The sequence below is a fragment of the Mytilus californianus genome, unplaced genomic scaffold, assembly GCF_021869535.1.
Source record: "Mytilus californianus isolate M0D057914Y unplaced genomic scaffold, xbMytCali1.0.p SCAF_12, whole genome shotgun sequence".
Lineage (NCBI taxonomy): Eukaryota > Metazoa > Mollusca > Bivalvia > Mytilida > Mytilidae > Mytilus > Mytilus californianus.
The window spans coordinates 42,029,650-42,047,528 of NW_026262604.1; the positions used below are offsets into that span (position 1 = coordinate 42,029,650).

The window sequence follows — 17,879 nt, forward strand, 5'->3', positions numbered from 1 at the left end:
TTAAATGCGAAACTGATAGTTTTGTAAATTGAAAAATCTTATCAATAATAATCGGAAGAATTTGAAGAAAACAAGATTGTTAGTTGTTAACAGATAGTTTGTGTACACTTTTATCACTGTCTGAGGTTAATTAAGCAGTTGAATGTTTGAAAGATCAGTTTATCAGATTATCAATCCCGGTTTTGTTTGGTGTTTTCATTGATCAAAGCTTCAATTTGAGAATGACGCGTTTTCTGTTTTTTTTTTTTTTTTTTTAAGTATATTTTGAATAACAAAGCAACCAAACGCCAATATATACGATAAAGGACCTGAATTAAGGACCATGAATAAAACAAAAATTACCAAAGATATGTTTTAACACGTATAAACAACAAATCCTAAAACCAAACAACAAAAAAGAAAACGAGGTTACGATGTTGGAAAGGCATAAAGCATGAATATTTGTCTGGTTCAATTAGTTTATTTTAGATCTTAAACCTCCTCTTTTTAATTGCGACCAGTAGTGCACTGAAAAATGGTACACCAACGAAAAACGACTATTTGGGGAGTAGCATATGAGTAAATATAACCATATGTCGATACACTTTTAATACTTTCCTTCATTGAATTGTTCATTATCTTGTTGTTTAGTTCTGAATGTAAGAACAACATTAGAGTGAACGGTAAACTGACCAGTGGATACCATCACGGAAGAGGCAATACCAAACCTGCAAGTAGGTAACCTTTATTCTCTAAACTTTATAAACATTTAGAGAATTTTAACATTATATGGTATCCATTATTTCAGTTTATTAAATATTATGTAAATTTTAATGAGATGGATATAATAACTGTTGACAGACAAATGTGGTGAGTGCATATTGATTTATACTCAATGAACGCATAGATGACAGCGGTCAATTAAATGGATCAATCAAACAGAATTTTAAGCCGCTCGTTTAATAACAATAATCCTTGAAAAATAAAAATTGTAGAATTTGACAATCAATTGATAATATTTTCAAATACAAAAAATGTATGATATGAAAATTAGTTGCTTTTATTTTAAAACTTGAATAGAAGATCTTAACTCTTTAAATAGATTTAAAACTGATCAATTTTGTATTTCTCTTTAGAGGCAATTGGATCATCAACTGGTAAATGTAGTCATGGAGGTCCTGACGATGACAGCAGAAAGCTTGTGGCCAGATGTGGCATCAATAAGGATTCCATTACCCCTGAATGGTCACCACATTCTCATTTACACAAACAGGCATATACGGCCGCTGTCCAGGCTACAGAGAACTTCCTTGTTGCTAATGGTCAGTGAAATTGCCTAATTTTGAATCACTTTTAAAATGGTATCATGCGTTCAGTTTAGCTTTGCAATTGACTTTATAATGGGGATAACATTATTCTCTTTTGAAATGTTTTCACTCATTGCACGGTTATATACAGGTGTATTGATATTCTATTTTAAAACGTTTTGTATATTTTTAAACTCATGATCAGGCACAGTTAAAAATCTTATTATATTTACGAATAACACGATATGTAGAATAACTACATACAAACGTAAATAAGACAACAACCGATAATACACACAAAAACAGGAGAATAGTCAACATATTACGGTGTACGGTGAGTTTATTCGACAATAGACAGGTTTCTTTGCAATATGTGTTAAGTCATTTTCACTCAGAACCTGTATTAAACCTCAAGGTATTTCAAAGGTACTGTCACTATTCTAACACCTCATCAAGGGTTGTCTTTGGTTTTATCCTGAAGGTTTTATCCATCAGGAAATTTGGCGTTGAATCTATTCACAAGTTCGATTTGGAGCATTATTTATGTACCAACATGTATTCTTTTCTTGTGTATATTCGTTGCAGTCGCATCTCCTTTAATTCATCCTTTGTGTAGTGTAAACATAAAAACGTGTAGCAAAGTTCCTCTATTGATTTGGTTGTCAATAAAAGAGAAAGGAACATTAAACGCATACGTCGTAAATAACACCATGGCAAAAAAAAAAAAAAACCAAAAGACAAACAGCATTATACAAATCACAATATAGAAAACTAAAGACTGAGCAACAGGAAATTGGGCCAACCTAAACCGGGGATGATCTCAGGTGTTCCGGAAGGATCGATAAGCAGATCCTGCTTCACATGTGACACCCGTCGTGTTGTTCATGTAAGTATAAACCTTTGCATGGAAATAATAATGTTGCATTATACATGTTATATTCTTACTCTGTCGATATGTATATTATCAATGTAGTCTATTTGATTTGGTTTTCCTTGAACTAATAATCAAATATATCAAGACTGGCGGGGGGAGAATATTATTAAGGAGGAGTGTTTTATGGTTTTGATCTGCAAAAGGCATTGTCCGAACCTACATTTCGTCGATTGTCACTTACTTTTATATAAACGTTTCGATGAAAAGGGTGGTTCCAACCTTGACCAAGATCCTCTATTGATCTACCAAAGCAAAATGCTGTCACTTGCATTATTAGCTTTTTTTTCTAGGAACTGGAGTGTTATACACAATTGGACCTACATTATTTGAAGATGTATTTCATGTTAAAAGACGGAAGGACATGACTCTAGCTATGGCAATAGACTATACTGGTTCTATGGCAGATGATATTGACGCTGTCAAAACAAAGGTGATAGAACTATTAACAAATACTGTAGGATCTTCCAATGAACCTGCTGATTATGTTCTATCTTTGTTTCATGATCCAGGTAAGCATTGTTTTATTATTATTTTTTTTGATATTTTGAATATAACATGAGGTGATTTCTGAAATTGGTAAAATGGACAAAATGTCCCTTTTTGCTGTACTTAGCGCTTTAGATCTAATATCATGTAGATTGTAACCTTTATTCTTTTTTTTTTTAACTATGCCATGATTCTTACAGTCAATGCAAAGAAAATGATACCTACCGGCAACTTTCGTCCATGAATGATTATATATATACATATATATTATGTTTTAATTTTTTGTCCTTATCGTAGTCCAAATAATCACCACGTTTTTAAGGCCTTTTAAAGATTTTTGTTGACGTTAAGGGACCAATTTTTTTGATAAATATTCTACTGGACGTCCTGGTCAATATATTGTTCTCACTTTGCATAATCGAATTTTCATTTTCAGAAAGCTGGAATGCCGCCTATAAGTACGAAGATGGGTATAAAATGATTAACAAAGTTCAAACAATCGAATCAGTTGCTGGTTTTAATACAGACTGTGCTGAATACGCAGCAGCAGGGATGTTAGGAGGTATTATAAAAACGTCAGCCTACATTCATGTTATTTTGGTATTTGTTGGATTGTTATACCACACCTCCTAATATTATATCAGATATAGAATTATCGTTTTAGTAATATCGAATAAAGTTTACGTTTCCTCAAGTATGAACCTTATTGTTTATATTTAAGACAGAAAATACTGGTGACTAAAACAAAAATTATGTTCTCTGGTAGGACTAGTGTATCTTAAATCGCAAAATGGAGGGACAATATAGAACCTTATATATAACAGTACTGTATCTAGCAGTTGTCATTGATATTGACTGAAATTGCCCTTGTTATCTGTTCTTTGGTGAAGTTGATAAATGATTTTCATTTCAGCATGTTCAGTGTGTTCTGTGTATTTTTTATGTGTTCTGAGTGACCAAAGCTTAATGATTTATATCGTGCCCACCGGACTTTACAACATTATTTCTCCAGTTTCACTATCTGGTTATTCACTTCTGAACATGAATTTTTTTTTAATATGTACTATATATTTGCTTGTACAAATTGACGTGTAATATATGCCAAATGCATACATTTTGCAAATTTTTTCTGTCAATTACTTCGTAATGATAATTAAGTAATTCTAAATTTGTAAAATGTGTATTTGGGTTTGTGATATCTCATACGTGAGAATAATGGTATCTTTGCATTTGCACAGCAATTGAATTGATGAGAGATAACTCGCCTCTATTTGTGTTTACGGATGCAGATGCAAAAGATGATGACCGCATTCAAGAAGTCATAATGGCAGCCAAAGTAAAGAATATCTCAGTTTCGTCATTATTAACAAGTCAGTGTACTCGCAGAAAACGATCAGCATTAGGTTGGTATATTTATGATACAAATAAAACTGGGGGAACCATCACTTCATTCCGTTATTTTAAAACAATCAAAGGTATTTATTATTGTCATGCATATCTGTGACATTCAATTAACAACTTTAAACATTTCAGAGTCATTGCATACAGCATATAAATGTTCAAATCAAATATATTTGTTTTCAGGTTTTTCGACTAGGCTTATCGACTGGCATAAAACTTAACTAAGCAGAATTCATGATATCTTTCTGAATACTTAAGCAATATGAAATTAAGAAGCTGCGTTGTGATTGCCAATGAGACAATTCTCCACAAAAGACCAACTGACATAGAAATTAACAACAATAGTTTATTGTACGGCCTTCAACAGTAAACCCCATACCGCATAGCTTTAACAGGCCCCAAAATAACAGATGTAAAACAATTAAAACGAGAAAATAACCAGCCAGATTAATGTACAAAATAATGAACGAAAAAAATATGATATACAGCAAAAAACGACAACCATTGATTTACAAGATCCTAAATTGGGACAGGCACCTACATAATGTGACAGTGTTAAGCTAGTTTGAAGGCGCCAACCCTCCTCTAATCTGGAACATTGGTGTAACAGTAGAACATAAGAACAAACTATACACTTAATGTTTGTCTTTGCACAAAAAAAAAACAAACTCATCAGTCGCGAGTTTTATCTTCACATGACTCATCAGTCGCGTTCAAATGAAAACAAATAGAAGGCAAAAATCATTAAGACATCTGAAGAGCATTTAAAACAAGAGGAAAACAGTTTTGCCAAATCTGGTTTAAGCTTAGCCTATCTATGCCCGAGTGTTTAAAACCTAAGTTTTTCGAATTATCTTCTTAAGTTTTATGAACAGCAAATTTACAAAAAATGACGTGTCATGATATTTCATGTCATTAACAGCTGTCATCAATAAATCTATCAATTTTAATTTGACCTTTGACATAACTGCGAGTGTGTTAAGTCTGCTTTTATCTTTGATATTTTAGGTCGTCCTGAACGGTCTGCATCTTCATTGTCATTTTTCCAACAAATAGCTGAAGCAACAGGTGGAAGTGTACATGAAACAGACAAAGAAAACATTGGAAATGTCCTAGACACTGTAATAGGGGTAAAATCTAATTCTTTTTAGTTATTTCGAACAAAGTCACAACTAACACTATAAATTCAGTGGTAAGAACTCAAGAACATTTGTATGGATAAAGAATATATGTATCCATTCCATGTAGTGTTTCTAATGATATCAAAGTTTAATGTAACGAAAAAGAACGAAAGAGTTTAAGTAAGAACAAAATTCTGGAAACTTTAATTCTAGAATATGTTATTCATTGGAAAATAATTAAAATTTTCTCTAATATTGTAGGAAACATTTCCGTCTAGTGAAATAACAATAGACTCGTTTGACTGGTCGGCCGCTGAAACTGATGACCAAAATATTACCGTTGATAGTACGATCACAGTGCTCAAGATAAGTGTTACTGGGTCATCTGCAGAAACAGATGTAGATATATATTATGCTAATGGTATGTAATATTTGAAGTAAGTTTAAGTGAACTTGTATTTACCATTCGAAATTAATTGTGCTATATTTCAAGATAGAAGTACAAATTGTGTTTTGAGTGGCAGACTTAAATTAATACCATGACCGTTTAGTAGAAGACAACTTCGATAGCCAAGAGTTACGACCAGACTTCTTTTCTTCAGCCGTGGCAGATTAAGATAGTATTCGTGTAAACAGCGTAGTGTCATATATCGACAGATAGAAGTCACGCCCTCTCCGATTAAATCTAAATGACCAATGACAACACTTGTGCTTAGAGGTGTAAAAAAAATTGTGTACAATGATTGATCATGTTTACAAATTTTGTAAAGCAAAAACCGCATATAAATACGTTGACATTCCAACATATGCACGAGGATAGCACACAAGAACTTAATTAGACGATTAAGAACTTCAAATGTGTCACTGAAGATCGCCCTATGTTTTTGGGTTATGACGCGTGAAGAGAATCGGGTCAGAACGTAACCCATGGCTAAAGAAGATGAGTAGAAGGTTTCAGATGAAAAGAATTGACACTTAAATAAAATGAATAAAATTCAACAGCTAAAATATACTCTACTAGTCAATGCAACGAGTGTGTTTCGAATTTCAAATTTACATACTATTAAACAATAACTGTTTCCGAGTAACATCTGATGTTCATGACATTGTTTATCATTCATACAAATAACACATTAAATATTTGTTCTCTATCTTCAAGTCAATTATATTTTTATCTTCATATCTTTTAATGTTGCATGATTATGGTGTGACTTTTGCCGTAACGTATAAAAAAGCTGCACAATCCCAACAGTACAATTGCAAAATGATCCAAGAAGCATAATTAACAATTATGGCAAAAGGTACAACAGCGCAATAATCCCAAAACTTCTCTCCCGGAGTCAACGAGTGCGTCCCCGGTATTTGGTTGTTAAATTTGCAGTTTTCTGTGTAACGTTTTGTGAGCTGTTGGTTGTCTTTTAGTCGTTTGTTTATCATTATTTGGTATGTTTACTGTTGTTGTCTTTCCCTTGGTATCTTCCCTTTATCTCAATGATTAAGTAATTCGAAGTAAACGACACACACATCCAAAAGATACAACTGCAAATTCAGTAGGTAAATGATATTTATAATTAGTTGCTTGCTTAACTGCAAATCAAATTTGTTTTAAGTATATCCAATGGTACCTCTACACGAAATCTATTGAGATGATTCATAGAGCGGAAAAACCTGCTGATGAATTTAAGAGGACACAGGATCCCACTTTTGCTAAAACTTTGATGACATAATTAGCTACTCATATTTACATTCTTTACGTCATTCATGTCTCTAACCTGTGTTTAATTTTGAATTCTATAATAGGTACATTGGAGACATACACATCTGGAAAGTCAACACGAATATATACCTCATCAGGCGAAACCATTATATCAATCCAGGTATAATACCAAATGTTTGTATATTCCATACCCTGTTATATCAATAACGTATAAAACTCAAAGTAAAAAATAGAGAGTAAATGTTACGGAAATAGCAACCCAAAGAACATGTTTTTACAAAATACATTAAAACATCATGATACGTACTCATTTAGAGGCAAACGTATATACAATTAACTCTGATGCGTTATGGGTCTATTCTAAATCTGGTCGTAAGTACAATTTACAGATCAGAGGCCATAACAATACAGCTACAAATATTAACTGAATTACTCGAACACGTGAACAACAATTTGTTCTGGTAGAATTGAACTATCTGGTATTATCTCGATCTATGAATGAACATGACAATAACATTTTTTGACAATATCTAACAATGTCAATTCGAACGAAATATAACAAAGTTAATGCAATGCAAAAACTTTACATTTGGGAACTGAATTGTCAATATTGAGATGTAAAACCTACTAAAATTACTACCATACATTTTTCTATTCATCATCTTGCAGCTGAATTCAATTTGTTTTTGCTGGGATTCGTTTTGCTTAATATTTCAGTTTTCTGTGAACATTTTCGAGGACTACTGTTTTTGTTTCTTGTAAAACAGAATACACGGTCGTGTTCTAACGCGGTCGTGTTCTTACTTGCCCATCTCTAATGCAGGATGTATAGCACACTTAAAATACTACTAGTACACGTAATGTTATTCAGTATCTTGCAACTGAATTCATTCTGTGTTTGCTGGGATTTTTGTTTGGCTTAAATTTTCAGTTTCTATGAAACCTTTCGATCGCGAAAACTATTGTTTTTCCCTTTTGGTTTTAAAACAGTCTACACGGTCGTGTGAACTTAGATTGATATATGCATGTTATTTTGGCAAGTACACGATATGTAATAGTGAGAGGAAACGATTTTTTTTATAGAACAATAAGATAACACGTCAGCTTTTATAAACATATTTGGTTGAGCATAACTATTTAAAAGAACTTTACTTTATCTCCGGCAATAAAAAAATTCATTATATTTTTAGCATCCTCCAAGTAGTATCATGAAACTAAAAAGGAATGTAATCAACGACTGGAAGGTGAATATTACAGCACAGAGTTCTATCAAGGTTGACGGTGAACTTTTGGAACATTCAAAGACTGGTGAGATGTTTTCTCTGAAAGGCAGTCCAATTTCGGGTAACTATTTTTTCAAATAGTCATGTCTACCATATTAGTTATCATTTTACTAAATAATTGTTTTACCAATCAAAAAGTTTTTGGTTAATAAAATACAACCAAAGCCGATAATACACAATATGTGGTATGTGTAGTTTGTACTTTCCGTCGCAAACTTTCGAATGGCTGTAAAGTGATGAATTAATTGCCGCTTTTGGATGATTGTTTTGCTATATTTTCTTTTTGTATATATAAATTTCTAATATTTACCATTGTTTGACAGATACCAACTATACTGTTGCTTTGTCTGTGTATAGCTTTGGATCAAATGGCACATGTCACACCATTGCATTGACCGATAGTATCGGAAATATTATGTCGTCACACGAGGCTTCACAGTTGCAACGAGATCTCGATACGTTGTGTGCTGCAACGTTTAGAACGCCATATGTTGTAAGTTTATTTTGAAATAACGAATATTACATAATTATTAAAAATTAAAAAATATAACCACAATATTTTTATATAAAAAAACGATGTGGTATAATTTCCATTGGGACCAAATGACACAGAAATTAACAACTATAGGTCAACTTACGGCCTTAAACAATGGGCAAAGCCCATACCGGATAGTCTGCTGTAAAAGGCCCCAAAATGACACATGTGAAACAATTCAAACGAGAAAACTAACGGCCTAATGTATATATAAAATAATGAACGAAATACAAATATGGAACACAGCAACAAAACGTCAACCACTGCATTACAGACTCCTGACTTGGGACAGGCACATACAGAATGTGGCGGGGTTAAATTTGTTGGTTGGCGCCAACCCTCCCCTAACCTGGGATAGTGATGCAACGGCACTACACAAGATCAACCCATACAAAACAAGAAACGATATTTATCGGGACTCCGGGATTGATCCTTTCGGGATCCGGCAATTCTTTTTTCGAATTTCGGGATGGAGGGATTTAAATTTTTTAAATTCGGGACCTCGGGATTCCATGTTTTTAAGCCCGGGATTTTGGGATCAGGACCCCTCCTACCCCCCTCAATGAATGTGCATATAAAATTGAAATTGGAAATGGGGAATGTGTCAAAGAGACAATAACCCGACCAAAGAGCAGAACGATATATTCAAAGATCTAATTACAGCGTGTAATTGGTAACAAGTTTATTTAAAGGATTGATAAGTTCACCCGGATCGTTTCTAAATTTCCGGGCTCGGTAAACAACATCTCTGTATAAATGAGGATGTGCTAGTATTTCTCCATGTTTTTTTTTAGGAATTGAATTTTATAAGAATGAACGATGTATTGAAACTGGTAATAAATACAAAGTTAAAAAAACTCCAAACAATGCCTTCACATGGATTGCTCTGATTCCTTGTTCATGTTTGGCTTTACTCTAAGTCTTTAGTAATTTGATCAGCTCTTCATAGTTTGTTTAAGGTGTTTGTTTTTTAAATATATTCACATCGAGCATCATTTGAGAGACATTAATTGTCAAATTGTGCACTGGTGCAGTACAATTGATACTGTTAATTTCATTAATCGTATATCCTGCTACGAAGGAGGGGGTTTAATGCTCATTCTATGTCCGTCACCCACATGGAAATTTGGGAGCATTTTTTTTAGTACAACGAATAAAACCGCCTCAAAATTGGTATAAAGCGTCATGTTATAGGGGTCTCACTGGAAAGGGCCGGGGAGGGGGGCGGTCTAATCCTGCTGATCCTGCTTATTGTTTTGTCAGATTCCCGTATCCCGCTTATCATTTTAATGGTAACGCTTGTAATATCCCGTGTCTCGCCCGACTGCGTTTCCCGTTTTCACGCTTAATAATTTGACTTTTACGTATCACGTATCACGCTTATAAAATATTAGCCAATCCCGAATCACGCTTAGACCCAAATGAGACCCACGTTATACTGTGTGATGCTTTGTCAAATTCATTAATCAGCAGCAATATTCTGATAACCGTAAAGAACAAGTTACCATAAGGGAACAATAGTTCACAGTATTTCTTTTTGAGATTTCATAAAATAGATCCTATTCATTTCAGAAATTCCAAGTTAAACTACATGGAAACGACGATAGTGGAAGACCATTCACAAGGAAGCTCTCGGAACTACACAAACCTGCAAGCGTTGAACTAACTATTACAGCATCAAGTGGTAGGTATATCAGGTTCAGAGGGGGGAGTGGCGGGGGCGTCTCAACAAACAAATTTGAATAATGACGTCCGGCTGGAGTTTAAAAATACACCCTATATTTTTATTTCGTTTTTATTAGATGAAAAGATCAGTACATAGGTCTTACAAATAATGACAACTTTAGTGGAATTTCAGTTCCAGATGATATCATCAAATCAGTAGTCAGTACTTCGGTTAGCCTTAGGTTTTGGCTATTTGATCATATAACTCTTCCTTTTCATCGGTTCCTATACATCCTAGACTTTCAAATAATCGGCTTTGAGTGTTCCTGATGAAGGTAAATCCGTAAAAGTAGACGACCGCATGCATGTTCTTTTCATTTCTTACAAAACCAGTAAAGGCATTTTTATTTTGATTGTACCTAATAATAACAACCATCTCCTGATTGTTTTTTTGCCCATATGATTTTTGAAGTTTGCCTAAGGAAAACATATAAAGTTGACGATATATACAAAAATGTATACTGTATCCTTACCTTCTCAATAAGTTCTGTTTTATTTAAATCCACAGGAGAAGGATCTTTCAGAGTACGGGAGATTATCAATAATGCTTTGGAGGGGTTCGTGTTTCTCACTCTACAGTTTCCTACGTAGTGTTTTTAGAACAGTTGTTTGTCATTTTTTTCGTTTTTTTTGTTTTTTCCTTTGTGTTGTCGGTTATTCTCTTACATTTTCCCTGTAGTGTATTCTGCCTCTTTTTTAAAGTCATTGTGTGCTTCTTGCGTGATATTGTTCTCGCCTAGGTGTGGGAGATCTTTGTTTCGATCCATGATCTGGCCAAATCAAAGACTTCCGTGTTGGAACATGTTGGTCGACTCGGAGTCAGAATATGTTTTCGGATAGGACGGAAACTTTTACCTAACATATCTAATGATATACTCACTGCTTTGTTTTTTTAGCCAAGTGATGTGTTAAGTTTACCAGTGTAGTTTATGTTCAAAGGTGGAACATGTGTGAGCAGAAATATGAATTTGCTAGTCCTGGCAAGTTTTTTAGTCATATTGTGTATACAGAACACAATATAAATATCAATATCAAATACTTACGCAAATATATTATTCGATTATCACTAGTCGGAGGAAAGGATGTCATTCCAAATAAATTGGTCAATTTTCGTTTTCTTTACAGAAATATGTTACACTCTATACTTGAGCTTTTAAATTGACTTCCTTCTTCTATATAAATTAACAACATGCGAAGTGATTATAAACATACACAAAAAAGGACAGACATGCAAGTTATCAGAATAAAATGACAAAGAGAAAAAAATGAAATATTTATGATTTGAAAGTAATAAATCAATGATGTAGGGACGGACGGTTTTTACGTCACCACTCTTATTAGTCCTTCTTTATTTTCATTCTAATTTCATAGACTTCTCGTACTGTCAACGTATTATACACACCAGTTGCTAACTATCAAGTTAAATGTGTTTATATTCCTGCAAAGAATATCATAGAGCGTCAATATTTTTTTACAGATGATATTATAATTGGAAAAGAAAGGCTAATTGGTTATGAAGTTATAAATCGCGGTACTGTGACAGAGACGTATCAAGTGTTAATATCAGACGACCATTCATTTACCCAAGGAATCACAGTTGTACAGTATACTCTGCATCCTAAGGATGGTACAAATGGAACCTTTGCTGTTAAACCTACCACGCCCTCTGTTATATTGTATGTTTTATTTGTTAAATAAAAAGCGTCTATTTGAAAATAAGTTCATATTAATCTCAAAAATTCAAATGAAATATTACAGACATGATTTTGAGTCTGTCATGACGATCCGATCATATTAACGGCATAATAAAAAACAAATCCCATGATTTATGGTAGTTTATTCAAAGTAAAGATCTCGAAAAATTAATGTTGATTTATATTAAGGTGTACATAACACTTCAGGAAGATAACTCTGTTAAATTCAGCTGAACGTTTTAATCACGTTCTATGGTTGAAGAAATATTAAGCTTCTCAATGATCAAAGTAAGTGTTTGTCAAACTGCTATATAACTAACTAAATTTTTCGAAAAAAAGGGTGGTTCAAGTTTTTGGAAATTTGTATATTTTGGTCTAAGGGTCAAAGTAAATATTTTGTCAAAATTTATGAAAATTCAACAAGCCAAATTTATTTTAGTCAAGGTGTTTGGTAATATCTTAAATATGACTCTGCGCATCTTTCTCACAGAAAAAAAAAAGAAAAGACATTTTTCGTTTGAATTGTTTTACGTTTCTCATTTCGGTGACTTTTATAGCTGACTATGCGGTTTTGCTCATGTTAAAGGAGGTTCGGTGACCTAAAGTTGTTAGCTTCTATGACATTTGGTCTCTTCCTTGTTAATCATACCACATCTTCTCTATTTTTATACATCTTTTCCCTACAATTTCAAATTTTATTTCAGCTCGTATACGATATCAGTTTCAATTGTATCAACTGGAGATGTTCAACAGAGTATAAGCAGGAAACTTGTGGTATGTTCAATATGGTTAAGGATAATATTGTTGATGTTTTTTTTCAATAGCTTTCTCGAAAGTAGACTTGTATATAAAAGAGAGGCGAAATATACCAAAAGGATATTAAAACTCAAAAGTCGAAAATAAACTGACAACGCCATATAAATAATTTAATAACTTAAATGAATTATTACATCAACAATTCCGATACTATTAACGACTGAAAACAGTAATAATTGAATGCATTTTATTATGAACAAACACAGGAATTAGGCTAATGAAGCTAGTGTTAACATAAGACATATGAACAATATTAATACGTTGAGAGGGTTAGTTATTCATAACTGTAGTTTAGTCCTTGAAATACTTTTTCTTATTTTATGTTGGTATATCGCCAGTGGTTTTATTATCCACTCATGGTATAGGGTATAGTGTTGGTTGTATATATACCATAATATAGAGCTCATAATTTCTTTATTGTAATAATGTTCTCAAAAACTACGTAAAACAAAGAAATTTACCAGATTAATAAAATGTTCCATGTTTTTCCTAGTGTAACGTTGTCACAGGTCTGGTTCTTTATGTACATTTTTAGTGATATGATGCTGAGATATGCTACTATTCTAGCATATTTATTGGCTGAAATTTTACAAGCGGACAGGAAGTAAACCTCTCCGTTTATCTTTTCTTATTTTACCCTGACATATGTATACTTTGTTAACTTGACATACTTGTGTACTTAATAACCCTCATACACTTGTATAACCATTTGCTCTTTTAACCTGTATACCTATTTAGTCTGACACCCTTGTATACCTCTTTATTCTGACACACTTGTATACCTCTTAATTCTGACACATTTGTATACCTCTTTATTCTTACACACTTGTATACCTCTTTATTCTTACACACTTGTATACCTCTTTATTCTGACAAACTTGTATACCGCTTTATTCTGATACACTTGTATACCTCTTTATTCTGACACACTTGTATACCTCTTTATTCTGACACACGTGTATACCTCTTCATTCTGACACACTTGTATACCTCTTTATACTTACACCCTTGTATACCTCTTTAGTCTGACACACTTATATACCTCTTTAGTCTGACACACTTGTATGCCTATTTATTTTGACACACTTGTATTCCTATTTAGTCTGACACACTTGTATACCTCTTTATTCTGACCTCTTGCATACCTCTTTATTTTGACACCCTTGTATACCTCTTTATTCTGACGCACTTGTATACCTCTTTTTTCTGACACACTTGTATACCTCTTTATTCTGACACACTTGTATACCTCTTTATTCTGACACACTTGTATACCTCTTTATTTTGACACACTTGTATACATTTGTACCCATATATAACTAATAAACCTGTATATTTTATAACCCTGACACACTTGTTTACCTATTTACCTTGTCACATTTGTACACCTAATTACCCTGACAAACCTGGTTACCTTTTACCCTTAACAAACACAAACTTGTATACATATTTTCCTTCAACGACAGTATTCAACCAACAATTCAATACCAAATAACCCTTCATTCCATATTGTGTGCTGTCTTTATCAGTTTATATCATTGTTTTAGTATTGAGTATAACTAAGTAGTTTTGTGTAAGTAACTGGAATGTGTACTTTTTATTTGGTTTTTACATTTACGACCTATGGTTTAGATGGGAAAAGGGGTGGTTTGTGCGCACATTAAACCACTTAAACCACAATATTTCTTGCTTTTACCAAAATCGGCTTTCGGGACTTTCTGTTTTTCGGTGATGTTTGGCTTTGCTAGTTATTCCTTTTTTCTCTGTTTCTAGGTTTTTTCAGTCGGTTGTAATGTTTAATTTATTTGGTATTTCCTTTTCTTATATTCATTATACATATGTAGTCCGAATGCTTGATATGACCCATATTAACGAACAATATAAATCTTATAATCGACAAGTTTTGGTCTGATATGATAAATATATACTGGTCTATCCTTTCATTTTATAAATTTTGTTTTCCAATACTAAAATTTTTAAAAGGAATATAATAATGTGAACTATTCTCAAGACTGACATTCGCCTGAAGCAATATCCCATGAATATACTCTACATCAAATGAGTTCAACACTCACAGAAAATCATGAAGCCTTTTACTCCTATTGGTCTAGTTACGGACATTTCAGGACCCAGATATCGACACAAAACAATGTCATGGCAACAGGATAAAAATCACTGCATATTACATTGTAAGTTTGAGAACTTTATCACAACATTCTTCAACAAAGCATGTTTGTTTATCACTTTTTATATATTTCTTTAAATATTCCTTTGTATTAGGTAACAGATGTTGAGAGACCTGATTGTACTGTTGTACATATGGATGGAATATGTGGCATATCGTCGCTAAATACAGCTAATTGTTCGTTATATACATGGACCGCTTTAGCTGAAGTGACATTTTCAGGGACACTATTAGAAAGTATATCATCCACAGTTGGAATGTCCGTTAAAATGACTCATGTTAATATAACAGGATTATCTACTGGACCATTAGCTGTTAACATCAGGTAAGTGCATGCCTCCTATGAGAAAGGGTTTTTATAAACATGCGTGACAATCGTATGAGAAAAGGGGTTTATTAATATGTAAGTTTTCATGTTTGTGCAACCATCCTTTCCTATCTGGTTATGCACCGAGTTACACAAACTCGATAACTTAAAATTCAGCGTTAAAATTTCTGATTGAAATAAAACTTAAAGAAATGGTCAAAGCAAATTAACACACACATCGTATTCCATTGTCACTATATATTAGATTCACCCTTTATGGTCTCCAACTTTATCAACATTCTTAACAAAGATTTGTATTGTGATCTTGACTTTTTTCAGTCCACAAGATATGGTTTGCAAGAAAGATAATCTTGACTGCATGCCACAAAAAACAGTCTGCTGATTAGGAAATACAGTTTACTCATCGTCTCGGCAAAAAAAAAAGAAATAAGCAAAATGTATATTGAATATAAATGACAATATCGTGTATTTTGAAATTAAATGACAATATCGTGTATTTTGAAATTAAAACACCTTCCACTATACGTAGTTAATGTAGAGCGACCACTAACCTATCAAAATTGAGTTTGTGAGTTAGGATTGCCAATAGAACCACCGAAGGTTTGTTTTTTTCTCGTGTACTCCTGCTTTCACCACCAATACAATTTGGCAGCCACGATATAGCCAGGAGGTCCGAAAGTGTCGTTCAACACCAACAGTCAATCAATCAATCTTTTTTAGTGTTCTTTTCGAACAACTACCACAAATGTTAAGTACAAATGTAGGATATCCATTGCTGTCCTCACGACACATGTTTCTTGAATGACCTTTCATCAGATGTACTGGAGTTTAAAATTTCGAAGGCAAATTATATAAAACGCCTCAAAGCATAAAAGCTTATAGGACAAGAGCAATGATGCCTAAACATAGAACATATGAGCTCATATACTTATTTGTTTGCAGTGGTGACTGTTGTACGCCATCGTTATACATAAATGTGATCGATGTTGATAGTTTTATATCTCAGTGTGATCTATCTTTTGGTGATGGACAGTCAGTTCAGTCAGTAGAAGTTGTGTCTGAACCTTCTGGGTCATCGGTAAGTATTGATATATAAACATTTGACCTGCTCGATATTCCCTAGCACATTAAAAAGGTATTTGATAAATATCAGCAGTGTCATAACATGCTTACTGAACTATAAACCTGGTATCTTTGTTGAGTTTTTGCAACCATTTGGCGTACTTAACTATAAAACGGTTATGTTTGACGACTTTTATTGACAAACTTTGATTGTATAAATAACATCACAAACCGATAATCCTACCTCGTAGTTGAATATTTCCTTGTTGATACAGAAAAAAATTGAATGCCACACATTTCAGCTGTTTTACTTTCTTGTACTATCAATCATAACAATGACAAAAAGTCGAAGACACTATATCGACCTGTTATTACCCATTTATGACATCATCAAGGGCTATTGATCGAAGCTTGCCTAACGTCAAGTAAAAATTATTTCTTGCGTATGCATACCCAGGACAACACATTCGACTTTAACCCCGTAGATGACAGAAGCAAATGTGACTTATAAGTAGATTTTTTACAAGTATGCTCTCAGCTAGTTGATGGCTTGCATTTAAGTTCCGGAATTTGTAATGAATTACATATTGCTTGTTAAATTTCAAGTTTTCAGTGTAGTGTTTGGTATGTTTTTTTTTATCTTGCAGACATGGTGTATTTTGTCTTCGTGGACTTTCTAACCTTCATAAAAGTTTCTTTTAATTGCTTCTCTCAGATCTGCAAGGGTTCATCTTAACTTGTTCACTCCGCCAGTTAAAACCGCTTAACGAGGCTCTTTTTGGGTGTCCCGGGTGAATATTTTCCGATCGAACAAAGGATCTTATATCCTTTGCATCGTAAAAGAGTAGAACAAAAATACCGAACTCCAAGGCAAATTCAAAAAGGGGAAACTGAAATCATCCCTTTTGTCATAAAGCTTTGTTTTCAACCGACCCTCAATGTCAATTTCTAGATGTAAGTCAAGATATGAGGCAGACTTAACGGTATCTGTTGTATCCTTTATCTCAAGATCGATGGGATAGATGCGTTCAACATAGTCACCAATTTTTTAATTATTTAGTGAGATAACATCATCTATGTAGCGGAAAGTAAAGTTAAAGGATACTGCTAACTTCTTTTCTTTCTTCCTCAGAATTTCCTGTATGAAGTCAGCCTCATATGAATAAAGGAACAAGTCGGCAAGAAGAGGGGCACAGTTGGTTCCTATGGGAATGCCGATTGTTTGTTGAAAAACACGTCCCCCAAACGTAACAAATATGTTGTCAATCAAGAAATCAAGCATCTTGATAATGTCAGTTTCAAAGAA

At 33.4% G+C, this 17,879-nt stretch overlaps 1 protein-coding gene across 2 annotated transcripts in view; it reads left to right on the plus strand.

The window, feature by feature from the left end:
- Positions 1 to 17,879, plus strand: part of LOC127721817 (uncharacterized) — a 165,881-nt gene that overhangs the window by 146,534 nt on the left and 1,468 nt on the right. For both annotated transcript variants that reach the window (XM_052228622.1, XM_052228621.1), the window contains 15 exons: positions 631 to 713; positions 1,116 to 1,301; positions 2,511 to 2,729; positions 3,143 to 3,268; positions 3,945 to 4,109; positions 5,116 to 5,237; positions 5,490 to 5,649; positions 7,029 to 7,105; positions 8,136 to 8,289; positions 8,552 to 8,721; positions 10,336 to 10,447; positions 11,966 to 12,164; positions 12,887 to 12,956; positions 15,279 to 15,508; positions 16,454 to 16,589. In XM_052228622.1, coding sequence (XP_052084582.1) covers positions 631 to 713; positions 1,116 to 1,301; positions 2,511 to 2,729; positions 3,143 to 3,268; positions 3,945 to 4,109; positions 5,116 to 5,237; positions 5,490 to 5,649; positions 7,029 to 7,105; positions 8,136 to 8,289; positions 8,552 to 8,721; positions 10,336 to 10,447; positions 11,966 to 12,164; positions 12,887 to 12,956; positions 15,279 to 15,508; positions 16,454 to 16,589 — 2,209 coding nt within the window. The remainder of the gene's footprint in view (positions 1 to 630; positions 714 to 1,115; positions 1,302 to 2,510; positions 2,730 to 3,142; positions 3,269 to 3,944; positions 4,110 to 5,115; positions 5,238 to 5,489; positions 5,650 to 7,028; positions 7,106 to 8,135; positions 8,290 to 8,551; positions 8,722 to 10,335; positions 10,448 to 11,965; positions 12,165 to 12,886; positions 12,957 to 15,278; positions 15,509 to 16,453; positions 16,590 to 17,879) is intronic.